This window comes from Clarias gariepinus, chromosome 11 (genome assembly GCF_024256425.1).
Source record: "Clarias gariepinus isolate MV-2021 ecotype Netherlands chromosome 11, CGAR_prim_01v2, whole genome shotgun sequence".
Classification (NCBI taxonomy): domain Eukaryota; kingdom Metazoa; phylum Chordata; class Actinopteri; order Siluriformes; family Clariidae; genus Clarias; species Clarias gariepinus.
In genome coordinates, this window is record NC_071110.1 from 21,153,287 (window position 1) to 21,181,043 (window position 27,757).

Consider the following 27,757-nt stretch of genomic DNA (forward strand, 5'->3'; position numbering starts at 1 on the left):
AACGAGGTAGGCTCTGTGCGGACTTGACCCAGTAGCATAAGTCAGCCTGTCCAGCAGATACTGTATGTACTGGGCCGATCCAGTGTCCACTTATGTCTGCCGATGTGCATCAGACGCGTCACTGTGAGGCCGATATCGACTATACGTGTGTGCTGTCTGGTTTATTTGCTAAACTTTAACTCAGAGAAATAAACCCAGTGTTTTAACTGTAAATTCAGCTTTCAGGCTAATACACCAACACATTTGTGAAGAGCTGAATGCATGTTTTCTTAGATTCAAAGTTTAAAATGAATTACTGCCATTAGCTAAATAGCTATCAAAACGCAATTAGTAATGACGTCACAATTTGCTTTATTTATATAGGCGATTGTCTGGCAGTGCCGAGGAACTGATTGTTAACTGGACTGCAAGAGACAGAGTAAATCATGCACTGTTATAAAAAAGAAACGCGCTCAATTATTGGTGCATTATGACCTGATTGGGCTGCCATAAAAAAAAAAAGACAACGGCGATCCACGCGCTCGACTTCTTTTTTTTTGTTGTTTTGTTTTTTGCCTTTGGGTTAAAGTGTTTCTCCGCGCGCGTGGGTGGTTTTGCTTGAGGATGGTCACGTGTTCCCGCGTCATATTTTGACATACTTGACGCAATAAAAACGTCACACTTTTGCCCATGCATGCACGCGCAGGAAGGAGAGCATTCGTGGCCAAGCTGCGAAAAGTTATACGATGTGCATGAAAAGACTTAGGAGGAGTCAGGAACAAATTATGCGTGCATAGGTTGCCAGGACGACAGTGATCCGTCGTCTTGAAATAGAAAATGCAGAACATGATTAAACTTCCTCCAGATAACGCTTCATGAGCCAGGCCAGTGATGCGCGTTAGTTTTTATTTTTGCCTCTCGTTGACCAATCAGCGCAGTGTTGCTAGGCTGTCCCTGTTTCTGATAGGTGGATACAGTTGTCAGTCTGTGTAGGAGACGCGCAGGATGATTTCTGCTCAATTACATGAAACACCCCAAAACACGTCCGCACCAGGACGGAGGCAACACTGCAGAGCACGCGCTAATACACTGACACACGCTCAAACACACGGCTACTCCAAGACCCAGCCTGGCTTTCCTGTACAGTAAAGGACACGGTGCCTTTTAGGGTTCATTTCTACTTTTCAAAGGTAACATTTTACGCGTCGTGTATCCGTATGATTTGGGTGTGAAACTTTATGCAGGAATATTATACAAATCACGCAGGCTCTATCCACAGAACTGCAGACTTGCTCGCTTGTTGATCAGTTTGTGTTATGGAGCTACCTGAATGCAGGTGTGTCCGCGTTTTGACTAATCATTTCGCAGCGGTGATTATTTTAGGGGACACAATGTAATACGCGTGTTATACGGACTGTTCGCCTTTCAGTAACGCTTATATACCGTGTCATTTGTTCTTAAGTGAAAATAAAGTCGTTATTCTACTGCGTCATTTCAGTATACACCCCCCCCCCCCCCCACACACACACACACACACACACACACAGGGTCAGTCTCATCCCTCTGTTGTTTCTGCACTGATGATTTAGGAAGACACACACACATACACAGAGCAGTCAAACACTGTAAGTTTATAGAGCAGGGTGCAACACTGCAACATACACCCAGGGATGGAGTGCTGCATGTGTGTGTGTGTGTGAGAGAGAGAGAGAGACTATATTTTGTCTGGACTGGAGATTTCTACCATACAGAATGTTTCAACCCTATTGTATTCGTTCCTCGTTTCTGATTAAACCACAGGTAGACTGTCGCTCCAATAACGTCTTGTCTGATTTGTCTAAACAGCAATATTACTATTTGTATTAAGTATCAAGAACTACTGAAAGTATGTAAGAAACATTGAAATGCTGTGTGTCTTGTTTTTTTTTTTTATTGTTTTTAATGTTTTTATTTTAACACAGTGCAGAACTATTGCTGTTCTTCTGTTCTTCCAGTCTAGGATGTGGCGATAATTTCAAGCGACTCTAAACTCAAAAGTACTGTACTGTTAATGTTGCAAAAGTTGTAAAGCGGTTTGTATTTTCTGCAAAAGCTATCAGTTTAGATTAGTTATAACATTTGTAACTTTACTTAAATAATTAAAAAGTGTGAATCGATTCTAAATTGAAAACTGCCTCACTGATTAAATTAATTGACTAACAAAATATACTGTTTGGTTTATTTGGCATAGCTCTAGTTAAATCCAAACATCAATATCTTAAAGACAAGTAGGCCTTTAATTGAAGATATGAAAAAAGATCAGTATTAATTAGTGTGCTGCTATATCAAACACCTATATATTTAAGCAGTGTTACTCAAGAGGAAGTGCTGTTGTGCTGATTATTAGTGCGGCTGTGATGCAGTCATAGGCATGACCGAAGCAAAAAATGCCAAAAGCAAACAACGTTTTCATTCATTTCCACAAGATTGTTTATTATGAAAAGATTATGATATATTTATTTAACCAGTAAGAAATTATCCACACATTTGCAGTAGAATTAGTTTTAATTAACTTTTAGAAAAAAGAGAATTTTTTTTTTTTTTCGGCATAATCTTGCTTTTCAATGCACTTCAATGTCCGTCTGTCAACAAGCTTTTGTATTCCCATTAAAAAAAGCATAAATATTCTATCTAGCTTATGGTTGCCTTTTTTTTCTTGATGATTGAACTTGTTTCTTTTCCATACTCTGCCCTTGACTCCCAGGCTCATAGTGATAAATCCATGTCTTGTCACCAGTAATGATTTTTTTTTAAAGAAACTTTCACTTTTCACTCAATCCAGATATCCACTCAATTTGCAGATATCCAAACACTTCTGTTTGTGCTTTTCCGTTTGTTGTTTTGGCGCCAAGTACACACAGAGAACATAAAAACGATTATTGTAATTAACAGGGATGAAAGTAGTTTTTAATTCTTACTGGTACTATGTACTGTAGCTAAAAGGTAAGCGAAAGTAAACCATGGAGTGGTGTTCAGTCCTGTAAATCTCATACGTTTCTCTTTGTTTCCACCTGTTTCCACCTACGGGTTTTAGGGTTAAATTCCAAATAGTGTTAAATAAAATCTACTGTGCTATGTAGTGAGAACAACCCCTCATTCCACACACCAAGTAGTGCTCTTTTCTAAGAGTCAGACAGGGATTTCTAATTCAGCCTTGTGATAGAAGCTAGTTAGCTTTGTAGACCTAAGGCATAAATAAAACAATACAGATGCAATTAAGAATGACTTTCAAGTACTGCAGACAGTAAAGACATACTTTCATCCATGCTGCAACCGACAGGGGAATACAATGCTCTTACCTTCTATTATCACCACTCATGTAAGGCCTTTTGTCCAATCAGATTAGTCAGTGGGAACTAACTGTTGTATAAAGTGATTAATATACCCTCACCGGCCAATTTATTAGGTCCGCCTGTGTAACTGATCATTAACCAAAATATCTAATCAGCCAGTCACTTGGCAGCAACTCAGTACATTTAGGCATGTAGACATGGTTAAGATGATCTGCTGAAGTTTAAACCAAGTATCAGAATGAAGAAGAAAGGTGAATTAAGTGACTTTGCATGTCAAGCTGATAGAAAGGCAACAGTAACTCAAAATCTTATTACTGAGGTATGCCAAAGATCATCTCTGAACACGCATGTAGAACCTTGTTGCAGATGGGCTATGGCAGCAGAATACTACACTGGGTGCCACTCCTGTCAGCTGCGAGCAGGAAATTGAGGTTATGGGCTCACCATACAGTAATTGGATAATAGAAGATTGGATAAACATGGCTGTTCCAATAAGTCTCAATTTCTGTTGCTACATTCTGATGGTAGGGTCAGAATTTGGCATACACATGAAGGCATGGATCCCACCCTGCCTCATATCAACTGTTCAGGGTGGTGATGATGATGTAATACGGTTTTAGTTGTTTCTTAATGTGAACACCAAAAAATAAAAAATAAACAAACACAACATGGCTTACCTTGCAAATTTAAAGTTGAGGTTTTACCGAAATTTTATTAATGAAGTTAAAGGTTTAAGAAGATCTGAACTATAACAACATACTCTTGTGTTGTTTTGAAACATCACATAAATTAACAGCAACAAAAGCACAATGTTAGCACTCAACTTAATACAAGCATAACTGACCAGGAGAAAAATCGGGTCACAGCTGCATTCCTGCTATAAATAATGTTAACTTCAACCTAAGGTTTTCCGACAGTGGAAAGTTCCAGAAATATCAATGCTCTATGGCTTTAAGAAATCGTCAAAATATTAAAGTACACATTTAAATAATATCAGTAATATTTCCATATTTGGATTTATTTTAAAGTTCGAGCAGTGCTTAGTTACAAACAGTATGAGAAACTCTTCTGTAACCACTTCTTACAATTCAGTTTATAGTCATATTTATTTCTCAGTTGTTCCAACTAATTTTAAAGCTGGACATTGTTTAAAGTTAGGAATCACTAATATTAGAGCGTTAGAGTAAGTGTCATTAGAGTAAGCAAGCATATTGTATTGAGTGCATTGATAATGTCCTGACTGTTAAATTATTTTAATTTAATATAGCACTGCATAGAGTTGTTTCATTGCATCAGTTACAGCTTTGAATATATTTTTTCTTCTTCTCTTTAAACCTATTTGAGGAGAAAGTTATGCAATTCCTTGTGCATTTTTTTTAGCTAACAGTGAAACTCAGTAGGGTTTAGATCCTGAGGTGCCAGCCAATGCATTTTTACAGACCGTAATCTGTTTTTCTGTTTCTACACCAAATTGTTTTTGCATACCCAAGACTTACAGCCATGGCCAAAGGTTTGGAACATGACAAACAGTAATTTTAAAGTTTTTGGTAGATTTAAGCCTAATTTAAGACTGCTGTTTCAATGTTTTTAGATCTTTTTGTCAGATGTTACTATGGCATACTGAAATATAACTATTTCACAAGTGTCAAAGGCTTTTATTGACAATTACAAGTTTAGTATTGTATGGTATAGTATATATTACTATTGTATAGTATAGTATAGTATAGTATAGTATAGTATAGTGTAAGTATATATCCAATGATGTAAACATTAAAGCACTTTTTGTAAGTCGCTCTGGATAAGAGCGTCTGCCAAATGCCTAAATGTTTATGCAAAGAGTCAATATTTGTTATATGGACCCTAATAAGTTATAAGGTCTAATAATCTTCTGGACCTCATCCTGACTGATGGCAGCTCATTTCTGCATGATCAGTGCTTGGTGTTTTTTGGTTACTTTTTGTTGGGTTTTTGTTTGTCCACCCACCTCTTGAGGATTGACTTAGATTAAGTTCTTAATGGGATTAAGGTCTGGGGAGTTGCCAGGCCATGGACCCACAATAGGGCGGGCACAATAGGCAATTCTTAATTTGTTTTTTCTGGATGCCCCAAACAACCGGAAAGGGGATTCATTTAAGAAAATGACTTTACCCCAGTCCCCAGCAGTCCAATCTCTGTATCTTTTGCAGAATATTAGTCTGTCCCTAAAATTTCCTGGAGAGAGGTGGATTCTTTGCTTCCAGACTTAAAATGTTAGAACTCATGCTACAGTGCTATCATCAATCCTGTTTCATGCCAACAAAAAAAGCCTTAGACACTATAAAATGCTTGTAATTATACTTCTGTATACCATAGTAACATTTCACAAAAAGATCTAAAAACACCGAAGCAACAGACCTCGTTAACATTAATATTTGTGTCATTCTCAAAATATTTGGCCACCGCTGCATGCTTCAGCTTTTTCTTATGCTGCGTGAGGAAATTCGCACCAGTCAAGCACTGACAACATCATAGAGTGGGAAACCTTCCAGTTAATTGTTCCTTGTACTTCAGTCTCAACAGCACAGCCCTGTACCACTGACTCTGATGCTTGAAAAAAAGTCATTAAATACTCCTCCAGGACTCCAGAATAATGTTTTCCTTTAATTTTCAGTTTAAGCCTTTTTTTATTTGCTAATGACAAATATGGCTTTTTTTTTAAAGGTCAGCATCACACAGTTGTCTTTATAAGTGTTGGAGATGACACTAGTATTTGACCTAATTGGCAAAAAAAAAATATTGGACACCTTGGTATGGAATTGCTTGGCAATTTCATACATGGAGTAGAATTGTTTTAAAAAAAACTTACACTAGTGTTTTTTAAGGATGCCTTTTTGATTGGGTCAGTCTTAAATTACACACTTCACAATCCAAGGGAAGACAGTTTACTTCCCTTGTTATAAAGAATAAAATGCTATTGCTACACATGTTACATAATTACAGGTTTCTTTGACAGTTAGCATAAAAATCATGAAAGGGGGCCTCAGAGTGGCGCAGTGGTAAAGTGCTCGGTGGTCCCGTATTATCCGGAGAGTTCGTTTCCTAGGTAATGCTGTAACCTCTCACAGCTGGTGGTCTAGGCAGAGCTGATTGGCAGAGCTCTCTCAGACCGGAGGGATGAGAGGTACTTCGTGCTCCCACATTAATCACGGCTCCACAGCCAATCAGGGCGTCTGAGTTGGATGGCGTTGTGCTCCGAGTGTGTTACGCCGCCCCCAATGGTGCGTGAGCGAGCAGTTCGAAAAGAGGCGGTCAGCTGGCATCACATGGTTTGGAGTAAACTTCTAATAGTCTTCGGCCCTCCCGACTGAGTGGTAGTAGCAGCCTAATGTGGGAGCCCCCTAGTGACGGGGAGGAATTGGACACGACTAAATCAGGAAGAAAATCGGGGGGGGGGGATCATAAAAGATTAATTAAGGATGGGTTATAAGAATTTTGTCAATTTTTGTCATAATTTTGTCACACTGGCATAATGCCTTTTGTAGTCAAATGTGATCTGTCAGGTATCAAGTTCCACAGGTTAGGTTTGCATTATGGATAGTAGAGTGCACTAGGTGAAATGTATCTTATCTTCCTGCTCCTTAAAATAAAATTTTGAAAACTTAAAACCACTTTAATGAACACTATACAAGTTGTTTACTCTAGTTATGTTAGCATGCATGCACTTTTTGCTATAAACCGAGCTGCTGATAAATTTATTTTTACGGTAGCAGGGAAATCCTTGTGTCAGAATTAGGCTGATGGATCCCTCTTTTTTACTACTTTACACAAACAAACTCCCACTGGCCAAATCTCATCAACCCGACATTACAGTAATGAACTGAATACCAAAATGGAACTTATTGATTCAGAAATCTGAATATATCCATAACCTCATCTAGGTCAGGGTTAGCTCAGTGGTTAAGGCATTAGACTACTTATTGGAAGGTCCCAGGTTCGCATCACCAAATTGCCACTTTTGGGCCCTTAAGTAAGGCACTTAACTCTCAACTGCTCAGTTGTAAAAACAGGTAAAATATAAGTCGTTCTGGGTAAGGGCATCTGCCAAATGACATATAACTTAAATATAACCCAAATCACCCAAAGTGCCACTAAATAACTGATTAGATGTGACAGGTCAATTCATTTAATCGTGAACAATTTATTGGACAATTCATTTAAATCACTAATGACGCAGGATGAGAGTAACTACTTGTTCTAGGCAAATGAGAAATTAAATAGGCTTTATGTTAAAAAAAGAAAAGATTTATTAATCAAAAATTCAACAACATATTTAAACAGATATAGATTTTATAAGCGGTTTCAGAAAACTTCACAAATGTTGAATATGGGCCTCCGAGTGGCACATGGTAAAAAGCTCGCCCTATCAACCAGAGATCGCAAATTCTATTCCCGGGTGATGGCTTGACCTCTCGCAACCGGAGGTCTAGAGGGAGCTGATTGGCCGAGCTCTCTCAGAAGGGAGGGATGAGAGGTACTCCCACATTATTCACAGCTCTACAGCCAATCAGGGGCGTCTGTAAGCTCACGCAAGCGGAAGGAGCAGGTAGTGCTGTCCTCCAAGTGTGTTACGCCGCCCACAACAGTGCGTGAGCGAGCAGTTAAAAAAGATGTGGTTGGCTGGCGTCACAAGGTCCGGAAGAAACACGTGATAGTCTTTGGCCCTCTTGACTGAATGGTAGTAGTAGCTTGATGTGGGAGCCCCCTAGTGACGAGGAGGAATTGGATACAACTAAATTAGAGAGAAAATCTTGCGTTACGTTTTCCAGCAATTCAATAATTTTCTGCTGAAATTACTCTAGGCTTGTAGGAAGAGGGGGGATAAAGACGAGTCCTTTCACATCACACAGAAAAAAAATCACAAGGTGTCAAGTCAGGTGAATGTGGTGGCCAATTTAACCAGAAGAAAGGCAGTACAGATGGGTAGGCTTGTCTCAGTCTCCCTTACCCTCAGGACTTGAGCCCCCAAGGGTTGTGTTCGGAGTGAGGGGCGTTTCTAGGATTTTCTAAGTGGATGGGGACACAGGTCCATACACAGATGGATCAATAGCACACAGATGGATCAATAGCATACACAGATCAATAACCAGTCAGTGGAGACCATGGCAAATCAGATTTAATTAGCAATATATAAATGCTTAAAAAACAACAAACATGATTTTCAAAATCTTGAGCAATGCCCTGTGCCCTAATACGGGTGGTATTAAGTTAAATATGGCACTGCCACAAGAGCCTAAAAATAATTTAGTATTTTTGGGAAAAGATTTTTGTACATTTGTTCATAAAAACGTAAAGTAACCCTTATTCTTTTACTATTTATGTGGTGGTGAGCACTGCTGTTAAATCATCTCTATTCAGCAATCTGTCTTGGTCAGTCAAGCGAATATATTTCAGACAAACATTTTAAATTTTAAAAAACTTATATATACACACCAGGATGTGTTGTGGTTGAGTCGTGGTGTGCATCTCTCTCCTTCTCAAATCAAGCAGTGAGTGGCAGCACTCTCATCCAATGGTGTTTGGCATTGTCAAGTTGACAGTACATTTGTCAAATGATGTTGGGTGGCACCGGCGGACGACTACTGCTACCTACATTACCACCATCATCAAGTTTGCTGACAACACCATTGTGGTGGGCCTGATCCCTGATAACAATGAGAAGGCCTACCTGAACGAGATCAAAAATCTGGAGAACTGGTGCCAGAGGAACCTCCTACTGAACTTCAGCAAGACAAATGAGTTGATAGTAGACTTCTGTACAAAGCAGGTGAGGAACTACCGGACATCATCATCAATGAAAGCCCAGTGGAGAGAGTAGACAGCTTTAGATACCTCGGTGTTCACATCATGCTGGAACTATCATTCTGTCCTCAACACTGTGATGAAAAAGGTGTGCCAGCATCTTTGCCACCTCAGGCGCTCGAGAGACTTTAGACTTCTTAGGAACTTTTACTCCTGCACCATAGAGAGCATTCTGACAGGGGAACATCTTAACCTGGTTTGGGAACAGCACCATGACCAGCTCTAAATAGGGTGGTGTGATCAGCTAAGCGCATCATCTGTACCAGGCTTGCTGACCTGCACTCAATCTACAGAAAGTGGTGCTGGACCAAGGCTAGGAAGTTTGTGAAAGACCTCAGCCACCCCAACAATGGACCCTTCTCTCTGTTGCGGCCAGGAGAGCGCTACTGCTCCCTGAAGGTCAACACAGAGAGAACAAGGAGAACCTTTTTCCTGCAGGCTATACAGGTTCTCAAATCAGAACACACACACAATCTAAAGTACTTTTTTTTTGTAAAACTACTCATTAGGTTGCACATGGCTTACAAGTTGCACACCTCTGGGACTTTACACATTGTTCTGCTTGTGATTGAACATTGCTTATTATTTACACGAAATATAAAAAAAAATCCTACGGCTAAATGTTTTATGTTTGTATATTTTTTCTCTTATTTCAAATTTTACGCCCTTATTTGATTTCTTTTTTTTTTTTTTTCTTTTTTTTATGAATTTTTTTTATTTTTTTATGGCAAACGTTTGGTTGGGAATTCGACACCACACAAACATAATTAACATTCCACTATATAATCAACTGCTAAATAGAAATAGATTCTATTGTATTATCTTCCAAATAGTACAAAATAGTAGTTCAAGTAACCTAGTGGCCTGCAACTAAAACCATATTCAATTCAGTTTTATTTGTATGGTGCTTTTATTTTTTAATGCTTTGTCGCAAAGCAGCTGTACATAATCAAAAGAAATTATGGAAGCATATATGATGCTAATCAAAATGATTTAATAGTCCCTAATGAGCAAGTCGAGGGCATTGGCAAAGAGAAACTCCCTGAGATCTCAATAGGAAGAAACCTCGAAAGGAACTGAACTCAACAGGGAACCCATCTTCATTTGGATGATAAGAGATAGCAGGGATTGACCTGCAGTCCTACTTTATATGTGGGGCAACTGGAAGTTCAATATTAAAGTTGCTGTCTTTAAGTTAATATGGTGGACAGTTTTTGGAGGCTTAGGTAGACTGTAGAAAATTTCAGTCCTGAACTATAGTGCGACTGCATTTAGAAATCCTTCGAGAACAGTTGTCAGCCAAAGCCAGGACCATCTTCGTGGCAAAGAGGAACCATCCCCAGTCACCACACGCATCCCAAACAGACCACATGGGGTGCTCCTGCGACGAGCCCTACAACCAGAAGCTGGGCACCAGGACAAGTCAGACAAGTCCAGTGGTCAAAGGGAGTCTGGATCATTGGCAGCTCAGGACGAGTATGTGTAGCTCTACAGAGAGAGAGGGAGAGGGAAAGAAAGAAAAGAAGGGAGAGCAGAAGCGAAGGAGAGATAACAGTTAGGTCTGGTCACTGTCATGTATAAGGTGAATGTATATATAGCGTAGAGCGCAAGCAGGAACTCCGGCAGGATTAACTATGACAGCTTAAGTAAAAGGGAGAGTCAGAAGGAAACACAGACATGAGGGCTCCCTGAGACCATCAACAAACCTGAGTAATCAATGAGAGTGGGGAAGACAGCATCTAAACATACCAGTTACCATAATACTCTAGTCAGATCTGCTCTTTACCTAAGGCAAATCATTTTACAAAAATGCTTGGCTAAATAAATAGATTTTGGGGGTTTTGTAAGAATAGGCTTTGCCCCCAGCAGTAGTTTTCTTTGGATCGAAGTAGTTGTGGCTGATTGTAAGACACTAGCAGTTTACTAGCTTAGGTCAGAAACTGCGGCGCGAGGCCATTTAATGCTTTATACGTAAGGCCTTTTAAATGCTTTTTATATGTATATGCTTTAAAAGTAGTATCTTAAAATGTATTTAGATAGGGGAGATGTTCTTCTATCTTCTGGTTCTAGTAAGGACTCCTGCTGCTGCGTTCTGGATTAACTGAAGCTTGTTTATGCACATAGTTTAGCAACCAGACAGTAAGGCGTTACAATAGTCCAACATAGAGGTGATAAAAGCATGAACTAAATTTTCTGCATCGTTAGGTGACAATGACTAAATGACTAAAAATTCTGTCCTGCCAGGATTAAGCAGAAGGAAGTTAATTAACGTCCTTATGTCCTTTATACATTGCTAAACTTTATTAAGCTGTTTTTTTCTCATCTGGTTTTGCTGAGATGTAACTGTATGTCATTAACATAACAATAAAAACTAATACTGTGCTTATGAACCACATGTCTGACATCACCACAACCAAAGAACAACTAAGGAGATACTGAAACTACTAAAACTGGGTTTTAAGGAGTGTAAAATGCATTATTATTACTTGGAAGGATAGTGGTAATTCATCTTTGAGGAAGAAGTGTGTTCAGAAAACATCCTGAATGTGCATTATGGGAGATAATTTAAATGCTTAGTGAAATTAAATGGTAAAAATACAACAGTAGAAATCACTTATCAGTGAAGCTAATTTAAAAAAAGGCTTCAGTTTGGTAGGGAGCATGAAGAATAGACAATGGAGCATCGGAAAAAGGCCATGTCATCCAGATTTACCCGGTTCCAGAGTGATGGGTGCATAAGGGTTTGAAGAGAGGTGAATAAAGTCATGCACACTTTACACCTAGTGGCTACTAGGTATAAGAATTGAGAATTTTGGGATATGCTATAGAAGGTTTTTGCAACAGTCCAACTCGCGCAACATCAATATAAGAAATTGGAGAGAAATTCTGGAAGGAAATAAATCATTGCAGGTGCCGCCCTCTTGTTGGGTGCACCTTTCCAGATTGTCCCCCATCAGCTGAACTGAATTCAGAGCGTGCAGAAAGCTGAATAAAACTGTATTTATATGCATTTAATGAGAAGACTTTGTGCAGGATTTAGAAAGGATACTGAGGAAGTTTCACTTGCTTATCCATTTTCAAAAAGTATATTAAAGATTCATTCTACAATCCAAAGAGCATGAACAAAAAGCACTTAACTTCCAGATTCAAAAGGTAATCAATAATGTGGTCAACAGGACAGGCCGGGGTCAGGGCACAGGAAAAATATAGGAGTACCAGAACCACCGAACAAATCAACTGATTGGGACAACATGTAGCAAGGATCATACAGAAAATAGCAATGCTATTTACATAACAACAGCTCAACCGTTATACAAATTACCAGGCAATCAACAAATGATCACAGCCTACTGTCCATGGGCTTTATATCATTTACAGGCAGAAGTTCCTGTAGCAACTAAAGAAGCGAGCTAGAATTTTGAGAAGATTGGCATCTGGTGATTGGTTACATTACAGCGTTACTTTTTGATTAAAAGTAACTAGTAGGAGCACTTTTCCATTGCAGAAAATCTAAACTTTTGTGATTCCTTATGCATGTTGTTTTAGTCAAGACCTTTACAGTGCATCCGGAAAGTATTCACAGCGCATCACTTTTTCCACATTTTGTTACAGTATGTCACAGCCTTATTCTAGAATTGATTAATTGATTCATTTATTTTAGAATAAGGCTGTGATATAAGAAAATGCGAAAAAAGTGATGCGCTGTAAATACTTTCCAGATGCACTGTATACAGTAATTATTCTACCATCATCACTCAGTGAAGTTGGCCCATTATCTGGTAACTATTAATACCCCTATCTCACCTACACGGTTTTGCGCGGTGGCCATAAGTACGGTTCATCATGAATCACCGAGAGTTTTGGGCTGTGATTAGTTTTTAAAAAGAACTAAATAACTGGTACTTAAATGGCGGATCTAACGCGTTACATTTCTCGTTACATCAAAAAAGTAATCCAAGTTACTTTGTAGAAACCGCTGGGAACCCTGGGATCTAACGTGTTACTTTGTAACACGTTACACCCAATGCTGGTCTTAATATACAAGACACATCAAACAAGAACTTGTGATGAAATGGCTTATGAATAAATGTGTAAAACATATTGACATTTACAGAAGACCTTCAAGCACAGTACGGTGATAAGACTCTTGGCACACAGTAAAACATTTGACTAATGCAAACGTTTTAAAGACCGTAAATGACGATTCTGGCCAAGGAGGTTAGGACCCCACTGCAGTCGTTCTCGTGAACATCTGTTAACTGGAACCTCTGATTCTTGAAAATCACTAGACATCTTGTTGCTAACCTGCGGAAGACACGCATCTGTCTGTGGGAACTGCACATGCAATCATTATACAACACATTACAGAAACTTGGCTGGTAAACTTGGCTGGGAGTTATTGCCACATCCCCTGTATAGTCCAGCCATTTCCACATGTTTGGGTCATTTAAAGGAGTTCCTGGGAGGCCAGTGTTTTAGACTTAAAGCAGGCAGTCCAATCATGGCTGATACTGAGAACACTTTCTATTTTGATTGTGTCCAGACACTGGGATTGGTGTGCATTAATGTAGCAGGGGATTATATAGAGAAGCAGAAGCAGACCGTATACAGGACGATGTCACAACCTCTACTGTATGTCCTGTTCTCCTGGTCAGGTCAGAACTCTGTTAAAAATGTAAAGGACCACTAATGTATACTGTATGCTGTCAGAGTTGCTCGAATGGACATAACACAGAATAAACACTAATAGTAAATGTTAAGATTCTGCTGTTTTAATGTTGCAATAGCAACATTGTGTGAGCGTCAGTCATTTAGCCTTATTTCAAAATAAATTTGTCAAAGTAATTTTAGCTTTTAAAAACATTATCTGTATGTTGCTTAGATGATGTTGCAGCATAATTACAATAATATGACAGTATCATAAAACATTAAGCTTTCTGCTGGGAGATTTAACATTTTTGGACTTCATTATACAATATATACAGTATATACTGCTGTGTAAAATGAAATATTCTCCAAATGGTTATTACAGGTTGAATATATTATGTAGCATTTATACTTTGTGATGCATCTCATCTTGTTTTTGTAAATTCCTGTGATATTCCTGTGTAATACCTTTTAGAATCTGGATCTAATTTATTATTATTATTATTATTATTATTAATAATAATAATAATAATAATAATAATAATATTGTAATGGTTATTTGTACAAGTGAAACATTTTCACAAGACAGGCAGGTAAGTTTATTATTATTTGGTCATCACAACACAACCCAAAACAGCATTTAAACGGTGCCAAACTTATTAAGGTTAAACTTGCAGAACCTGTCATATGCAGAATTATACAACAATTAGTCCTGTCTGAGTAATCTGATATTTAAACTATATGTATTTCACCACATCACAAGTACTAATTGTCGGTCGCAGCATATGCAAAAGTAGGTCAGTATGGCCCGTAGCATTGAAAGGAGACCTCAAAAACAGTCATGGAAGTACTTTCAGCAAGAAAACACATCTGAAAACGTACCCTTAAACAACACTTGGTCTAAGTATAAGAGGTTCTGGATTGATTTTGAACCATCCATGTTGTTTTGTTCATGTAACACAAATCCCTCTCTAAGCCCTGGCCAAGGGCACTACTCAGTGTGCAGAACAAGGGATTGTACCCCCCTCCATTTAAGGGTGTTTGGGATTTGACCCTGGAACCCTGGAAGTTAGCTGATACTCTAAAGTGGAATAAGTGAAAATATAAAGTAAGTCTTCCCAGGACTGTCCACCACCTCCAGGGTTTATTTTTCCTCACCTTTTGGCTACATAGTAGGAGTAAGAATTTAACTTTCACCCTTGTTAATTATATCTAACTTATAACTTAATTATATGTAACTGTAGTGGATATTTAGTTCCACCAGTCAGAGGAATACTGTATATGCTGACAGGGCAAAATAATGGTTAAATAAATAACCAAATCATTATCTGTTGATAATAAATGATGATGGTGAACTGTTGTACTGAATATCAGCATGGCGGTGTTGCCGTCGGCATGAGGGCACAATGCCTGTACCAGCAAATTGTGTTAACAGTTAATACACATTAGACTTGTGAGCAATATGTCATCCTCCGAATAAGCTCTGTATGAGAGGCTCTTTTCACTGTCATTCCAGTGAAAAAAATATATAATCCAGAAGCTAGGTATGAATCAGCTGAAGCTGCTCTTTGCTAGCATTTAATCTGTTTTTACTTAGTCTTTTTTTTTTAAGAGAAATTCCCATCTGTTTATTTGTTTTGTTAATATGTTTTGTTGCTCTGCTCTGAAGCCAGACAATAGCTATTAAATATATGGCATCTTGTGTCCTCTAGTCCCCGAGTTTAATGATTATTAGACGAAGGGCTTTTCGAGGCTTTAGGGCTTGCCTCACTTGCTTTGCAATGATGGGTGGAACTTGCCGTTGTTCTTTCTAGCAGCTCTGGTTACATAAGGAAGGTTGTTGTGCTCAGGAGGAGTGTATACAAGGCAGACTGCACCACCCAGCACCACCGCATCAGCCACTTACACTGAGGTGTATTTCAGGGAAGACTGTCACTTGTGAATAAAACTAAATTTTGTTTTGTGTGTGTGTGTGTCTGGGGGAGATTGGAGTAAAGGGGCACATTATCAGCAGTTGTTCTGAGATGCTACAACAACATTGAAGTTCCTGTAAAGGGCCAGTTGTCTCTGCTTTATGAGGTTTAAATGTATTAAAATGAATTATATACTGATGAACCTTTACTAAACTACAAAGATAATATTAAGATTATTAAATTGCAAATGAATTGTCTTCAGATTTAAAGATTCATTAAGAAGCACTCTTGAAGAATTTATTAAAATGTTTTACAAATAGCTGAGTGTTTCGCACTCCGCCATGTTTGCATGCTCTTCCCGTGCTTTTTTTGTCATATTTATGATTATCAGGTCTGCTGAGGATTAGTGCAGCAGAAATAATCATCCATGGTATTTTCATTTTTTTGTTATATTCTTCCGTAATTTGGTGGGTCAGCATCAGCGGTACTACATTACCTACTGGCCTCCATACTCAGTTTAAATCTGCATCAAAACTAGCCACTGAAAAACCCCTAATTGTGACCACAATTTGAGAATATAGAAATTCTTTTTGTACAAATTTTACAACAAGCCAACAAGCTTCAACAATATTTAATTATAGGATGAAGTAAAAAATGTTGAATTAATTTGCACTGACTTTTTTTTTTTTGACCCAAACCCTTTCAACAGCAGAGTCTATTTATAACTAGGAATTGAAACTGGAAATTGAGATCACAAGTGAGAGAAGGAACTGAGGAGGCACATGCCGGATGGTTCAGTGACAGATTTTGGCCATATTCTAATGTCACTGCAGATTCAGGATCTTCGAGAGTCACTGAGCACATGGAACCCAAAATAAGATCCAGACTCGTTTCTCTTTCCGTGGTAATTGACACTGTAGTGTTGTCCACTAGTATTTTATAAATATGCATATTACTATGACCACTGATGGGTGAAATGAAAAACACCTACAATAATACCTGAAAGTGATTTTGAAGTGTTGCTGTGTTGGAAGCATAAAAATAGCCAACTGTCAGGATTCAAGCGACTTTAACACGACTAAATTATGATGGGTAGATGACTGGGTCAGAGCAACTCCAGATCTTGTGGGATGTTCCCAATCTGCAGTGGTCAGGACATACCAAAGGTGTGTGTTTATGCAAAAGTCTTGAGCCAACCCTCATTTCTTCATATCTTGCTTTTAAAGTGACAGACTTTCTTGTGTTTTTAATGTAGTCTTGAGGAGTAGTTCTCCAGGCTTTCTGAAGGACCTTTTTGGCTCACATTTTTGGCAAGTTTTTGGCATTCATTTTTAGTCCAGTCGCTGTACCAGGCAGGGTTCAGAGAAATGTTGTTGTTTTTTAAGGCACACAGTGACCTATGAATCATTCAAGCATACAAACCATCTAACTTAAGGCGTGTACCAGTGAGAAACGGGTGCAGATGATGATCAGGCTGGTGATTATACTGGTCACACAGAACCCTGGGTGGTTGGAACAGACAAGATAAGAAATGAGGTTGTTACAAAAACAAGCATAATAATAAATAATTTTTAAATTATTTTTAGGCACTTTGCAACCTGTTGCAGAAATGGGGGGTAGCTGTATGACGGAAATGAAGGGTGGTATTGTATATGCCCCCTTTTTTTCTCTCTTCATGTGCATTAGTGTTGTGAAATCACTTGCTGAAGGTTTTTTTTAATAAAAAACAAAAACAAAGCTCTGTATCTGAAATAAGATATGAAACTGTCTAATCGTCCAAAAGTGAAATCATGACATGTCATTGCTTCATACTGCTGTGATCACTAAAAGCCAGATCAGAGTCAGATTGTAGCAGTTGTACTTTTTCACCTCGTTCGAGTTGAGAGTGAATTTGAGTAGATTGATTGCAGAGGATTTAATAATCTGCCCCTCGTCATTAACCACACCACATTTCCCGTTTAATCTCATTCCTCGGTTCCACACTAGCGGATGTTTGTGTTGGCTAGGGACCTCTGGGGACAGTATTTAATTTTCCTTGGCCCCAGAAACATTATGAAATCAGTATGAATTTTCTCCCATTTAAAATTAATTTGTACTAAAAGGCTTGTCATTTTCTCTGTAACCACACGATGCTATTACTGTACCTTTCTCCTAGCAATTATGTGGTGTGCTTATTATACCAACAACAGCAACAACAAAACGGATTTTTCCGTCTGTCTGCCTGAGAGCATATCGAGAGCTAATATTTAAGTGATAATTAAGCAATATCAGCACAGCCATGATGATATCAAGCATAACACCACAACCGCGAGTGTGATATTGATTTTATACAACAGATCCACCATCACCATTTATCATCAACAGATTATGATTAATTAGTTTACGTATCCTTTTTCCACCTGGTGGAACTAACCAACCATGACTGGTGGAGCTGGAGACTGACAGTTAGTGTAATCAATAGGATTTAAAATAGTTTTTCTTGGGTACTACTGTATGTGGCCAGAAGGTGAGGAAAATAAACCTTGGAGGTGGTGGACAGTTCTGTAAATCTCTTAAGTTTTTTTTTCATATTTCCATTTATTTAGTTTTAGAATATCAGCTCTGTTAAATTCCAAGTTCTGGGGTTGAATATCAAGCATTAAAAGGAGAGCTAGCGCGCTACATTATGTAAGGTGTGCAGTCCACTTGTCCCACATGCCAAGTATTGCCTTTAAATCAAGAGTTAAAGAGGAATTTGGGATTTAGACCTGTCTTAGAAGTTACTTATCTTTGTAGCTCGCCTTACACATTGCTTTTTTTTCCAATCAGATCACTTTGTTGGAACTGACTGTTGTATAACCTGTAATAAAACACTGCCTCTCCTGAGCAAAGTGTACGTACGGCTCTAGACCAGCTAAGTCCACAGATAATGTAATATACAGTAGGGGATAATGCAGCTCGCACATGTGCCAGTAGGTTTGTTTGTGAATGCATCATTTTGTGCAGTTGCATGTGGGAGACTACTGTGTGTGTGCAAGTGCATGTACGCAAGCTCTCAGTGGACTCTCTATGCCCACGCCTTTCCTTCTTAACAATAGAGAGAACACAAGAGTTGCTTTTCCACTCAGAGCCCAAAGAAGCATTGATCCTAGCACCAATGTGCTCCCCTACTACAAAGAGCTCAGTTTTACATTTATATTTACAGTAACATATACTGTTGGGTACATATGTATTTGGACAGTGACACAAGTTTTTTATAGTTGTGCTTCTTTACACCACAGAAACGGTACACTTTCAGGTTTAATTTAAAGGGTTTAACAAAGGTATTGCATTAACTTTTTAGGAATTACAGACATTTTATAACAGAGTCTGCCCCTTTTCATCGTCTCAAAATTAAAGGGACAAACTAAAATAATCATAAAAAAAGAAATATATTTACACAAATGCAAAGGATTGCACAAATCCTTTGCAGTCAATGACGTCTGAAGTCTGAAACCCATAGACATTAGTAAATTCTAAGTTTCCAGCCTTGCCAGCTCTTTACATCTGGATTCAGGTGCTGCTCGTTTCTGGGCCTTCCTGCTTCCAGTTTTGTCTTCAGTAAGTGAAAAGCTCAAAGGATTGAGGTCATGTGGTTTACTTGGCCCTTTAACTTCCTAGCATTTTCCCTGCTCTTAGGTTGCTTGTGCAGTATGTTTTTGGGTCATTAACCATCATTTCTACTCCTAGTCGCATCATCAAAAACCCAAACACCATTGATCCACTTCCACCAGGTTTGACAGATGATGTGGTATGCTTTGGTTCATAAGTGCTTCCTTTCCTTCTCCATCCTCTTATCCTCCTGTTATACTAACACAAGATAATATTGGTTTCATCTGTCCAATATATTGGTTCATCTGTTTTCAAACCTGGGCAGGTGTTTTATCTTTATTGGTATGTTTTTTATTGTTGCCAGTGGTTAAAACATCTGTATACATTCTTGAGGGTTTCTCTTGATTTTAGACTTTAGACTAGCAATGTTGTTAGTCTTTTAGCTGATCCCGTCGAGGGGTTGCCACAGTGGACCGCACATCAACTTGGTAGAGGTTTTACGCCTGATGCCCTTCCTGATGCAGTATTCCCATTTTATCCGGGCTTGGCACCGGCACTGGATCCAGTGGCTGGGGATTGGCCAATAGGTGAGAATCCAACCCGGGCCTTCCACATATGGCAAGCAGGAAACCTACCACTAAGCCAACTGGCTAGATGTTGTAAAGGTTTTTCTTTTGCTGAGCCCAGCAGTGCATTCCTTCTTTTTTTAAATGTGCCAAATTGTTGATTTCAAGTTTTTGCTGTCTCTCCTAAATATCTGTTGTTGTTTATTCATTTTTTAGCCTAATGATGCATTTGAACTTCTTTGGATTGCATGTTGTGTTCCCTTGAACAGCTACGTACAGTAATAGAAATTCAACACATGGAATCAGCTGCAGGCTATTTATCTCCTTAAATTGTCACAAATTAATGCTTGTCTAATTACTCATGCATGTGCTGCAAAATGAAGGACCATCACGAAGGCTTTAATTCCTAAACTGTTAATACAATATTATTGTTAAACCTTTTATTAAATTCAATCTGAAAGTCTACAATTCAGTCACATTGTGATTGCTTGTTTTAAAACCATTATGGTGATTTACAGAGTCAGTATTTAAAAAATTGTCAGTGTCCAAATACTTCTAGTCCTGACTCTATTTACATGTATTTACTGCTCAGATGCTTTTATCTCTGCTGCACGTTTCCATTAGCTGATCAGAAAGCTCTCTCTGTTTCCACAGGATGACATAGTTGTTAACCACAGCTCATTGTAGCTGCTTCTCAAAACATATTGTTACAGTCTTATTACTGTACACTCGGACACTTTACCTTTATGGACAGGACCTCCTTTGCTACAGAACATTTTTGATACTGTATGTACAGTGGAACCTTGGATTACGAGCATAATTCATTCCGGAAGCGGGCTCGTATTCCAAAACACTTGTAAACCAAATCGAATTTTTTCCGAAAAGACAAAATGGAAACTTATATTATTCGTTCCATAGCCCAAAAAATAAATACATAAAAATAAATCCGACAGCTAAGTGTTTCCATTTGTGCATGCTGGCGCTGTGTATGTGTGCGTGCGTGTGTGTGTGCGTGTGTGTGAAGCTAAAGTAAGGAGCCCCTCTCCCCCTCTCCCCCTTCTCATCTTACACAGTTACCCTTCCTCTACTTTTTACACACCCCAAACACCAGCCACTGGATGCAGTGCTGGTCCCAAGCCCGGATAAAATGGGAGGGTTGCATCAGGAAGGGCATCTGGTGTAAAACCTGGGGCAAATTGTAGTGCGGACTGGGTATTCCGCTGTGGCGACCCTTTGCAGGGAGCAGCCGTAAAGACCAACAACAACTTTTTACACACACACGTTGCGCACACAACGGAAAAATAACCAAGAAATCTTTCTAATGACACTCGATCTCAAACACAAAATAAAATATGTTTTACACACACACACACGTGGTCACAGTGTTATAGTAAACAGTACACGTGTGCACGGATGTTGATTATACCAGTAAGAGACGAGCACTAAGACCCAGCAGGGGAGACGATTACCCACAATTCCGCAGCGCAAGAGAGAGAAAAAACTTTGACTTAGTTGTGACCACGTGACACTCGGCGCCAAAACAAGAAACGCATATGTGATACATGATACTCGTATACCAAGACTTGGTTGTTTTCTAAGTCAAAATTTATTAAAAATCATCTTGCGGAACAATTGAAAGCATTCCTTTGAGATTCTGGTCCATGTTAACATGATTGCATCACAAATCTGCTCTCTGATTCAGAGCTGGTGACTTTTTGAGACTATTTTTTTCTTGCCACGTGGCATATGCTGAGTATATGAGTTAGCGCATATAAGAAGGGTAAATCGTGACTATGAAGGGGAGGAAAAAGTCAGCCACGATAGTCAGATACGCTGTGGCATTAAAATAAATAGAGAATAAAATTATTGCTTTATTTAGAAGATTTAAGGAACCCCAGTATGTGCAAAGAAAACATTACCCACTCTGTTATACCATCAGACATCATTAACTGGTCCCGCAAGTCAGGTTGGGTCTGATGATTCATAGTAGAAACCCTGTCATCTGCACGTAGCTGCAGTAATTTAGATTCACTTGGTGTGCATGCTTTGTAAGAAGAGTGGTTTGTTTAAAACAAAGCATATGCTCTCCTCCACAGGTGTGTGTGCCCCACCCCACGCACCACCACGGCCCTCACGTGTGTGTTGCGCTGTTTTCCGTGTGAGCCGTCTTGGGCCGGCAGCCCCTTCGTGCACCGCGCACCAAGCCCGCCTATGCTCACCATGACGCGCTCCAAAACCTTCCAGGCTTACCTCCCTACATGCCACCGGACCTACAGCTGCATCCACTGCCGTGCACACCTCGCCAACCATGACGAGCTCATCTCCAAGGTGATCATAACTTCCTGTATGGAGTTCTCGGTTAGGAAAAAGAGGAAAGAATGCATGGCAAACTGTGATAGCAGGCAAGACTACGTTGTTTAGAGCAGAAGATGGAACAGCTTGTGGTCAGATGTGCAGTTGTTGCAGAGCTTGATGTTCACATTTTAACACTAACCAGTGACAGAATATGGTATGATAGAACAATTTGTTGTGAGACTCTTATAGGCTGTTTTATTGTTTTTCTTTAAGTCCTTTCAAGGAAGTCAAGGCAGAGCTTATCTTTTCAACTCTGTGTAAGTATATATGATAATATATGATTGAAGGGTTTATCCTTGGTCATACGCTCTTATATGCTTATTGTTCAGTGCATATATTTATTTGTCTCTCAATAGGGTGAATGTAGGTTGTGGTCCAGCAGAAGAGCGAGTGCTCCTCACCGGCTTACACGCAGTAGCAGACATCTACTGTGAGAACTGCAAAACCACGCTGGGATGGAAATATGTGAGTGTAATGACATATACAGCCTTGTTTACACCACTAAATACTCTCCAGGCAACACACTTACAGTATCTGTGGTCATAAATATCTGACCCATTCCTGTATTTGTATTCTGGTCTGTTCATAAGTCTCATAAGGCACAGGAGCGTATTTACTGCAGTCATGGACATGCATCAGCTGATCAGGGATCCCAAAATAGCTTATGACCTACTGCTATGCTATGCAAAGATTGGAAGTCTACACTTAAAGTTGATCCCTAAGGGGCTCGCACTCTTCACTTGGTGTCCATTTTCGCTTAGCAGCTGCACCACTTGCTGATATTTTTACATCCGTTGGTGGATCTGAGTTTCTGTTTAGGCTTGTCAAATAGGTTATTATCTGTCTTCAGAGTATGCACACACACACACACATTTAGGGAAATACAGGGAATAAATGATCAATTAAATAGTCAGCAATGTTGTTGCAGATATTATGACCAAAAATCGTCTACCTCAATATAACACCAAAGTGTGGTTTGTGAAAATCCCTTTCCAGATCCATTCCTGCCCTTTGCTCCTATGAGAACGTTTACTTCTATAGGAAGTTTTAAACTAGATTTTTGACTGTGACTGTAGGGATTTGTGTGCCCTTTCAGCCACAAGTGCATTATTGAGGTCAAGTCAGGTGCTGATGCTGGAATAAGGAGGCCTGGGGTGCAATCAATGTCCCAGTTTATTCCAAAGCCCTTGAGTGGGATTAAGGTCAGGGATGTTTTCAGGCCACTCGTGTTCTTCCAATTCAAATTTGATAAACCATGTCTTCATGGAGCTCAATTTCTGTAATGCTGAGACATGTTCGGGCCTCTTATGCAGTAAAGTGAAACTGTAATACCAAAGCATGCAAAGACTTTGCATACCACACACACCCTTGCCACAAAGTGGTAGACAGACAATTGTATAAAATATACAATTGTCTGTCTACCACTTTGTGGCAAGGGTGTGTGTGTGTGTATAAACACACAAAAAAACATTTACACATACCCAGATGTCTAGGAGGTTTTGTACTCCAGTCTTTACTCTGTTCTCTTTCTGTCCACTTCTGTACAGGAGCACGCCTTTGAGAGCAGCCAGAAGTACAAGGAGGGTAAGTTTATCATCGAGCTGGCCCACATGATAAAGGACAATGGCTGGGACTAAGGGCTGAGAGAGCCTTAATGGAGTATGGATGAAGCCAGTTCAGATGCTGGCTGTGCGGGTAAACAAGTGACGCTGGTTTCATGTCGCCTTCTCTCTTGTATTCGATTTAACATTTCTCCCACACACTCACACACACACACAAACACTCCAGGGTTGCCGGTGAAGAGTCAGCAGTTCTGAATAAGGCACAGAGGAGAGGCAAGCCTAGGAAGAGTGTACGTGTGTGTATGTGTGTGCATGTGTGTGGACATCCCAGCTGAATGAATGAACATGTGAATACATCCAACAACAGGTGTGTAGACATGTACACTCACCAAGATATATACACTGAGCTAGTTAATTGCATGTCCCACCTATCCGAGCCCAAGACAACCCAATGTGTTTGCATGCATCTGGGTTCTGCACCAAACTCGGCAGGGCCGTGGTATCACAGAGGTGAAGAGTTTATATAGGAGAGTGCTACGGTGATTATCCCAAATCCAGCTGAGTTTGGGTGCTGCCAGCTTTGGCCAACAATGACGAGTCCCTGAATGGGCCTCTGATGGAGACAGCCAATGAAAGAGGCCCATATGAGGGGTAAAACTAATCATATAGGGAAGCAGCGCTTTCTATTGAGCCCTCCCCGTCTCACTGTTTATAAGATACTAACATCTTATCTGGCTCAGGCCCTTCTTCTTCTTTGCCCTGACATACAAAGCTGAATGTTAACCAGTGTACATAACTGGACACATGGTGTTGTATTTGGATGGAAAAAAATCTGTATTCAGCGTTATCCATTAGCCGCCTGTGCTAGTCCTGCTTATGTGTGTGATTATATTTTAATAAGTACTGCTGGGCATGAGGACGAGGTTTTCAGAGCTTTCTCACATGATGTGAGAGTACAATACTGCCTCCTTCTAACAAGCATTTTATAACTGCATAATAACTCCACAGATTAAAGTCAGTTAATTGTGACACCTTGGCGGTGCCTCCACATCAACCAAAGAAGCTGTCCATCTATAAGTAGTTAATTAAACAGTAAGTGGGCTGTAGTGACACGAAGAGCTCTGGAAATTGCAATGACCAGCATTAACTCTCGCAGCGTGGCATAGGCATTCCCAAAAATGACTAACCATTTTCATTGGTCTCATGGTACCAATATGCAGTGAATGCAAATGCATTTAGTAAAATAAAATAAATTAGGGATGCACCGGTTGTGATATTTAAAATAACTATTCGGCTGATACTTGTATGTTGTTGTAACTTATTACCTATTTTGTGCCAGGGGAAACAAAGAACACCTTCTTTATTATATATATATACACCTGGTTTTAAAGTTTGAGCCTTTCATCACACTATATTTTAGTGAGCACAAATTTTATCATTTAAATTCATGAAACAGCCTGTAATATAACCTTCTTTCACAAGACAGATTGTCAAAAATGACTGAAAGCCTCTTTAGCCTCTTACTGACCTACTCAATGAGAAGAACTGTCAGTACTTCACAGAGGTGGGCAAAATACACTAATCATGTACTTGAGTGAAAGTAAAGATACTCTATGAAAAATAGGATGCCCTCCAATTCTAATTATACTTGAGTAAAATTTCAAAAGTATTTACCATCAAATTTACTTAAGTATTGAAAGTAATGAGCTTGTATTAGTGTACAATAGCCTCTCTCGCTCTGCTTTCTGAGTATGGATGTGCTGTTTTCATCGTCGTCTGCAACTGTCTCCACTTCGGCATTCAAACACCTGCTACATGATTGAGCATTTCACAGAGGGAAGGCAAATCATGCAATTTTGCATAATAACCAGCAGGTGGCGATATTACTTCTTCAAGTAATACACACCACTGTGGTTGTTTAACACGATGCCATGCAGAAATGTAGTGAAGTAGAAAGTTTATATATTTATCGTAGGAATTAGTGGAGTAAAAAAAAAAGTATCCGCTAATAAAGATACGCAAGTAAAGCACAGATACCATAAACATGTACTTAAGTACAGTAAAAAGTAAAACGAAGTAAAAGTACTTACTTCCACCTCTGGTACAGTACTTACATAGCCAAACAAAAACCTTTTTGTAAATCATAAAATACGTAAATGTAATCAAATGTGAATGTAAAAGCCATTAGACAAAAAATACAATTCTTGCCTGTAGAACCTTCTCTAGCTACGTCACAGAAAAATGTCTTACGAATGGCATATTGCGCAGTCGTGCCCTCGCTGACACTGTTATGGAAGATACCGGAGCTCCACCTGTGAGACCTTTCATGATGCTGCAGTTGGTTTTACATACTGTTGTTTGCGCCAGACTGCAGGTAACCAACCCAACATTTAGCCAGCGCAAAACTGATGCGACGAAACAGATAAATATTCATCACTAGATTCAGGTTTTGTTGTTGTTAGGGCAGTGCCAGGTGAATATCAGGCAGTACCCGTTTACAGCTGATAAATCGGTGCATCGCTAATTAAAATCTAAGGATGTGGAAATTAAATGCAAATTATTTTATTTCCTCTTCCAACAAAGGCAGATCACAAAATGACATGAGTCTGTATCTTAGTTATTTTATGCAGCTCTCGGGTGACAGCTTGAAGCATTTTGAGAAGTATCTAAGCACTCACTCACTCACTCACTCCTTATATACATTGGGTGAACATTTGGGTGGAGCTGGCCAAGATGTAACCACTAGTTAAATATGTTGTTGAACTATATCATAAAATTCCATACAGTATCACATATATTCCTGTCATTGTTGTGTATTTCCAGCATGCATTCTGTTCAACTCTATTAATCATGAACTCTCCAATGATTACCATAAAGCTCCAACATTTGCAGCTTTGTGACACCAGATGACCAAAATTTGTTGCTAGATCATGAAAGTCATGACCAATAATGCTGTAATGCTGCATGTGACAGTCTTTGTGTGCACAGATAAAGATCAGGGTTGAGGTTAAAAGTAGCTAAAGTGCCAGCTTTTGTCTCTGCATTATTTCTTTTTTTGTAAATGACAGATATTAATATATTTAACATGTACATTGACATGTATGTTAATGAAAGGCACCACTATTTAGGTTGGTCGGCGTGTTTTCAGACTGTAAATAAACATGTACGGTTTGTTATTTATGACTTTGAATTTCATAGTGTGCTTTCTGTCTGGAGCCCTAATATGGGTGTGCAATATTTGGCACTTTTTTTTTTAACTCCTTGAAAATGTTTCAAGCTTAGTTTCTTTTATAAAAATGGTTGAGACTGAACTAAATTAAAATAAAAGACATGGTCGATTGCCTTGTTCGTTGTGTTTGTGTGTTTTTATACTCCTTTTAACACATTGAGTGTGATCTATTTCTATCAGTGTATGGCATTCAATAAGGAAATATTACCAAATTTGTAATTATAGACTTATTTCAGCTTTTTTTTCGAATATAATAATACTACTGTCTGTGCTCCACTCCAGTGTGCTCTACTTTTGCGAGGTTCTTCAGGCTCTGGGCTGCGTTTTCCTGTTTACAGCTGCGCATGACTTGGGCTCTGAGCTGCACTGCAGATCCAGTCTCCTAGCAACTGGGTTTCTATCTTCTCAAGTTGCGGAGGTGGAGAGTGTGTGTGTGTGTGTGTGGAAAGAATTGGCGTTATTCATTGTCTGGGTTCAGTATTTATCCGGCACACACACACACACACACACACACACACACACAGAGCTCAGGAAGTGAGTCTGTCTGACGTCTGTGGGAAGGTGCGTGGGTGATGGATTTGCTCTTCATTTCATCGTGCCATTTGTACAGGGTGAGAGATGAATGCAGAGGGCTCTCAGTGTTCGATGAGGGATGGGAAGTCTTTATTTCTAGCCAGTCAGACACTGGGATGATTGTATCCGAATTTGTAATCTGTTATGAAAACAGTTTATCCTAGCAGTCATTACAGCTCTAAGTCTTCTAGCG

General features: G+C 39.3%; 1 protein-coding gene across 1 annotated transcript; it reads left to right on the forward strand.

The window, feature by feature from the left end:
* Window positions 1-1,028: 1,028 nt before the first annotated feature.
* ypel2b (yippee-like 2b) lies at window positions 1,029-25,819 on the forward strand. The gene is made up of 5 exons (XM_053506653.1): window positions 1,029-1,169; window positions 21,942-22,173; window positions 22,414-22,457; window positions 22,557-22,665; window positions 23,748-25,819. The coding sequence occupies exons 2-5, from the start codon at window positions 22,057-22,059 to the stop codon at window positions 23,835-23,837; spliced, it is 360 nt and encodes a 119-aa protein (XP_053362628.1). The 5' UTR covers window positions 1,029-1,169; window positions 21,942-22,056; the 3' UTR covers window positions 23,838-25,819.
* Window positions 25,820-27,757: the final 1,938 nt, after the last annotated feature.